The sequence below is a fragment of the Arachis stenosperma genome, chromosome 3, assembly GCF_014773155.1.
Source record: "Arachis stenosperma cultivar V10309 chromosome 3, arast.V10309.gnm1.PFL2, whole genome shotgun sequence".
Lineage (NCBI taxonomy): Eukaryota > Viridiplantae > Streptophyta > Magnoliopsida > Fabales > Fabaceae > Arachis > Arachis stenosperma.
The window spans coordinates 154,295,735-154,301,961 of record NC_080379.1 but is presented as its reverse complement, the minus strand read 5'-3'; the positions used below and the strand labels follow the sequence as shown (position 1 = coordinate 154,301,961).

At 36.0% G+C, this 6,227-nt stretch overlaps 1 protein-coding gene across 1 annotated transcript; it reads right to left on the bottom strand.

Annotated features, from left to right (window-relative positions):
* Positions 1-2,309: 2,309 nt before the first annotated feature.
* Positions 2,310-5,838, bottom strand: LOC130970594 (G-type lectin S-receptor-like serine/threonine-protein kinase RKS1). The gene is made up of 7 exons (XM_057896722.1): positions 4,446-5,838; positions 4,230-4,361; positions 3,962-4,146; positions 3,644-3,854; positions 3,279-3,516; positions 3,021-3,171; positions 2,310-2,889 (listed from the first exon to the last, which is right to left on the bottom strand). The coding sequence occupies exons 1-7, from the start codon at positions 5,761-5,763 to the stop codon at positions 2,578-2,580; spliced, it is 2,547 nt and encodes an 848-aa protein (XP_057752705.1). The 5' UTR covers positions 5,764-5,838; the 3' UTR covers positions 2,310-2,577.
* Between the last annotated feature and the right edge of the window lie 389 nt (positions 5,839-6,227).

The window sequence follows — 6,227 nt, the reverse complement described above, 5'->3', positions numbered from 1 at the left end:
CCACCAATTTGAGTTCCATCTGTGTTCACCATTAGAAATTTCTGAAGTCACCTTTGTTAAATTCAGGAACAATATTGAGGCCATTGTATGTTTAGGGACGACCATGAGACTCAATTGCAAGTTTAGAGACTACTTTAAGATTTAACTCAAAAATATTGTTTTTAAAAAGTTTTTCTCTCCGTACACACCTATATTTTCATTCTACACCATTTTCATGAGAGGGAAATTTGTCCGTGGGGGACATTCCCAGACACATGTACATAGACAATCACACCGAATTGAGCAAGATCAAATGCAGCGACTCATGAACAATGTGCGCAAGAAAGGAGAGGGTCAAGTTTTCACGGGAGGAGTAACACTGGTACCTAGAAAAGAAGATTGAATGATAGGAGCAGAGCAGGATCACGAATGGACAAGTACTAGGCACAAAACTTTTAGTGAGGTTGTAAAAGGAGGAAAGACCTTGGTGGGAGAGATGGAAGATGATGAGTTCTCAGAATTTGAGAAGGATTCGGAGGATGAGGATGAAGTTGTGAAAATCGCTCTATCACAAGCGTTCAGAAACCAGAAAAAATTAATAAATAGCAAAAGCCAGATATCAAAGTAGAGAAGGTGAATGAGATGTTTAATTTTGCCATTAATAAAACAGATTTAACGAAGCTTAGATAGTTAGACATCCTGATAGGATACTCTTATATAAAACTTTTGGGAAGGAGGATCTTCCTTCCGATTCTTATAGGATCTGCATATTCTCGGAGAGGCAACACTTGTGCTGACTAGATGGCCAAGCATAATTTGAGCAAACCATTTGGATATAGGCCCAATTTGGATAAATAACTTATTAAATTTTTTTTAACAAAATAGTTTAAATAATAAATGACTATATTAAAGTAACTTATAAATAAGTTATTTTGTATTTAGATTTTTAGTTTTAAAAGTGCTTATTTTATAGAAATGTGATAAAAAGTAATAATATTATGAGAGAAATTATTTTTTTTATTTCTCTATAAACTCCTAAATAGCTTTTTAAAAAGTTGTAATTTAATTTTAAAAATTATATCAAACATTAATACTATTATTTTTCATAAATTAAAAGCTCAAAAATTTTACTTTTAAAGCTTTACAAACGAATCATAATTTTATTGATAAATGATAAACCTAAGCGAAATTTAGAGATCCTTATGGAACAGAATTGTAGAGTCTCCAGAGTCCATACCCACTAGTTAGTTTGCTTGTTTTTTTGTGTTGGGCTTAGGCCCCATCAGATTACCAAAAGGAATATTTGAGCTCGGATTACGTCCCAGGACGATGCGTTATGTTGACCAAGTTGGGGATATGGATCGAATATTTATTCCTCAGAAATGTTGCTGCATCCAACTGTCCATGAGATGAAACTGCTATCAAGGGATATTGGTTACGTAGCGTTGATGTGAAATCATTGCAGTGACATCTATTTATTTGATTACTATTTTAAGATTTAAATATTTTTTTAATATTACAACGATAAATATGTCTTATCTTGATTTGGTCCTTCAAAAGTTTTTTTTCGCTTCCAGTTTTGGCTTTTCATTATTAATATATTCTTTTGGTCCATATTTAGATTCAATGTTGAGATATAAATTATTATCTATAAAATTAAATATAAAAAATTAATTTTCAATTAATCAATACTAATTAATTTTTATTGTTAAATTATTTTGTACGTTTATTTTTTATATAATTTAAAATTTAAAATTAAGATTTAAGATTAGAATTTAGAATTCAAATTTTGTGATTTAAAATTTAGAATAAAAAAATTTAAAAACTAATTAATATTAGTTAAAAATTGATTTCATTTTAATTAAATTCTTTATATAAAATTATAAATACAAAAAAAAGGAATTTTAAAATCAAATATGAAATTACGAGCTAAATATATATTTAAGTTTAGTAGAGAATCTAGCTACAATAATAATAGCATCTGAATCCTTGAAAGTTATCTTCAGTTAAAAATTGTGGGCTCTTAATATATAACAGCGGTTTTTTTATTGTCATAGAAAAAGTCTAAAAAGACCATCATTTTTATTAAAATTTGATAAATATTTAATTAGTAAAAAAATTGAATAATTTTATATTATTAAATATAATCTCACATTATTAAAAATACTAATAATTATTAATTAATAATTATAAATCATAAAATTTATTGGCTCTCTCGCCCTCCTCCTTTGTATTTTACATTTTGATGAGCAACGCAGATTGCAGTGCTATATATGTTTCTGTTCCCAATTCAAAAGTGGTGCTTTTTTTTCATTTGTGGGACTGTTAATAGTAGTAACAGATGTAGCGAATCGCCAATGAAATTGTCAATGCAGATAATGATACTTGGCCACAATTATGCTCAACAACAACTAACTATTACAAATTTCGCATTTTTTTAAAAAGAAAATATTTATTTGTTTTTAATTAAGAGAAAACGAATTACTATATGCATATAAAAAATGACTACCTTGTACATATGTACTGTCTAGCAAAGCAGTATACTTATTTCTATACCGGATTATTGTATGAATGGAATTAAAGAGCCTTCTGGGGCCTTTAGCGAGCTTCAATTATAGTCATACTTACGTCGTTGACTGAATAAACACCGTCACTGGTTGATGGATCTGAACTCTCATAATTTTTGCCCCTCTTGAAAATAAATGCTGGATGTTTTGGAGAAGGAAGGGCTGAGTCATTTCCCAGCATGGAAACTACTGCTGCCATTGATGGCCTGTCTGTGGGGTAATCTTGAACGCACAAAAGTCCAATTTGTATGCATCTTTGGACTTCATGCTCACAACATGACTCTTCCAATAAGCATTCATCAACAATCTCCATGGCTCTCCCATCTTTCCACAGATCCCATATCTGCATTAATTAATTAATTCAAATTACTAGCTTGATCAATATAGTTCTTATATACACACTTTCTGTTCAAAGGTTTAAGGCTCGTTCTCAAATTTAAATTGGAGCCATGATTCTCGTAAAATTAAACTTACATGGCCGACTAAATTTGTCGTAGTAATGTCGTCGTATTGACCACTATTCTTTCTGCCCGTAATGATTTCTAGGAGCAAAACTCCAAAACTATATACATCAGACTTAATTGAAAATTGTCCTTCCATAGCATATTCCGGTGACATATATCCACTTCAAAAACAAAATATATAAAAGATTTTATCAATTATCCGAAAATGAAAGAGATAACTAACAATGAAGCTAATTTTAATGTGTTTGGATTATGAAGTAATACTTACTAGGTTCCAACAACACGGTTAGTATTTGCTTCAACTTGATTTCCGCCAAATATTCTTGCCATTCCAAAATCGGCAATTTTAGGATTCAATTCAGAATCTAACAAGACATTGCTAGTCTTTAAATCTCTATGAATGATTCTTAGTCGTGAATCATGATGAAGATATAACATTCCTCTAGCAATCCCACATATAATTTGAAATCGTTTCTTCCAATCTAACTGTGACTTTTTAGATTCGTCTGCACTCAAAAGCCAAAACGTTAAAAAATGTGTAAGTGAAGCATGTTGTTGGATTAGGAAGTGACAGGGTTTTCTCAAAGTGAGAACTGAAGTACTATTCAAACAAAGGTAAGTAGAAGACATTACCAAAAATAAAAGAATCTAAGCTTTTGTTAGGCAAGTATTCGTATATTAGCATCTTCTCATCTCCTTGAATGCAACAACCTAAGATCCTCACAAGATTTCGATGTTGAAGCTTTGAAATCAAAACAACTTCATTTTTAAACTCGTCTATGCCCTGTCCAGAATTTTTAGACAATCTCTTCACTGCAATTTCCTTTCCATTATTTAATAGCCCCTGAAGTAATTAGTAAGAGTCAGCATGGTAGTTATTAATTGCTCTTGTTGCAAAATTTTCAATCTACTTAGAAGAAGTGTATAACTTAAGAAGCAAAGAAAGGGTACCTTATATACAGAACCAAATCCACCTTGACCAAGTTTATTGTCAGGGGAGAAATTATCTGTTGCAGCAGCTATTGAGCTTAGATCAAAGAATGGTAAATCTGAATTTTGCGTACTATCAAATTCTTGTAGATCGGCAGAGTCCTCAAAACTAAGACGAAATGAATACTTGCGATCCGTTCTTCTCCCTGCCATGATGAAATTTGAACAACTTGATAAGTAGGCATGAAGAAGCCCACATTGACAAGTTGGAGCTGAATTCTGAACTTACCTTGTTTCTTGGCTTTCAGAAACCAATAGCCCAACATGAACACCAGAAACAAGAATAAGAAAGCTGAAACTCCTGAAAGTGCTAACATCCCCTTCTTGCCTAGAGAACCATGGCGATTTTTCGCATATTGAGCTGCAAATACAAGAAGGAATAGTGATTAGTGAAGAAAGAAGCCAAGTGTGAAGTGTCACATTCTTGTAAAAGAAGCAAGGTTACCTAATTCAATTGCAGCGACACGTACGAACAAATTTTGGCCCACTTGTGTGTAGGTCCTAGTATCCTCCATGTTACCATGCCACGTAACGCAGCCAGTCTGAGTAGTCTCGTTGGCACTCGTATACGCCGCACACGAGCAGTCTCCCAAACACTTCACCCTGCAATCCTTCATGCTCATCCCCGCATCTACACGCGCCTTCGAAGTATCCGGCACCTTCACACGCGCCACTTCAACAAACCCCTCCCCGCTTCGACAAGTCGACACGTTAGCCTTCCTCACGCACCCACCCGACCCATCTCTAAGGTACCACTCTCTCTCGAACCTGGGCTCGAACCCCGGCAGGCACTTGCACATGAACTTGTCCTCCTCATAGGGGTCACAGTTGGTGTTTGAGCCGCACTGCCTGTAGTTATCACACTGCTCCTTGGGCGCGTACCAGAATTCGAACCATCTTAGCTCGTGAGCCTGCCACGTCATCCTCCTCACGTGACCCGTCTCGTCCAGCACCATCCTGGAGAGCACGTTGGGGTCCTTCACTCCGTACATTATGCTAACTTCCTTTGTGTCGCTAACAAAGCTAATGTTGAAGATAAAGTTCGGAGTCATCTCGGGCACTCCGGTCAGCCTTTCACCCGTCCATGACCCGACCCGCCATACAGCTGTCTTGTTCTTGTACAGAAACAGTTGGGCGAACCCGGTCGGGTCGATCCTGAAAGTGAAATTCCCGGATCCCGGGTCGGTTTGGGACTTCCATGATGTGAGGAACCGGTCCAAGGTGGTTTTCCGGTCCAATCCGAGTTTCATGAAGGGAAGGAGTGTGTTGCCGGGATAATCAAAACTCTGCCACACAACAAAATCGTCGCTATTGCTATTATTGTTGCTGCTTCTTCCTCTTTGGATTAGAATCAAGTTTCCAGTGTCGAGAAGCTTGGCTGAAGTGTTGGTAGATGAGAGAGTAACGTTAGAGGACCAAAGAGGGTTAAGGTTTGGGGTGGTGTTTTGGTGGTGGAGGACGAGGTTTCCGTGGTTGTTGATGGAGAGAACAGCTGAAGTGTGGTTAAGGGGAGTGTCTCTGTTGGCAATCCAAACAACGGTTTGTTGTGAGATTTTGTTGTACCATATAGCAAGGTAGCGGGTTGTGGAATTTGCGGGGCTGAAGAAACCGAGTGCGAAGGTTCCTTTGTCTTGGGAGACAAGAACGTCGCCGTCTTTGAGAGGTTGGTTTGGTGTTATGGTTATGGTATGAAGTGAGTGGCAACAAGAAATGAAAAGGATCATCGTGAAAAGCAGGAGTTTATTAGAAGAAAATATCGTCATGATTCTATATATTTGGGTTGAAATTAAAGTTGAAACTAGTCTGAAAACAAGGAGTTTTCTGATGATAATGTTAAACCTGTATATGCATTGTGAATGATAATAATTAAGTTTAATATGTGGATGTATGTGTTCTAGTGGAGTCCGATCCTGAGCGTAAATAATGGGGAGTTTGATGGAACAGGCAACTGAAAATTGAATAGATGGTAGTTGCATGGCATTAAAAGCTTTTTGCTTTATTTTCTACGTGGCTGGCAACACATACAGATAACATCCTTCTTATCCCGTACGTGCTTTAATTTCCTTGATGAAAAACACGACGATCCCAGCATGTAGGGGTGAGCACGGGGCGGTTTGGTTCGGGTTCAAGGTAAAATTAGAACCGAACCGATAAAAAAATAATTGGTTTGGTTTGGTTCGGATTTGCATTTTTTTGTGTTTGTACCCGAATCAAACCAAACCGATTA

What these genes read in the sequence shown, in the direction of transcription:
- LOC130970594 (XM_057896722.1), bottom strand. Translation starts at nt 5,763, where the DNA reads ATGACGATATTTTCTTCTAATAAACTCCTGCTTTTCACGATGATCCTT. An exon ending in GATTTGGTTCTGTATATAAG is followed by an intron (nt 3,855 to 3,961) that starts GTACCCTTTCTT and finishes TAATTACTTCAG; the next exon opens with GGGCTATTAAATAATGGAAA. An exon ending in AACCGTGTTGTTGGAACCTA is followed by an intron (nt 3,172 to 3,278) that starts GTAAGTATTACT and finishes TTGTTTTTGAAG; the next exon opens with TGGATATATGTCACCGGAAT.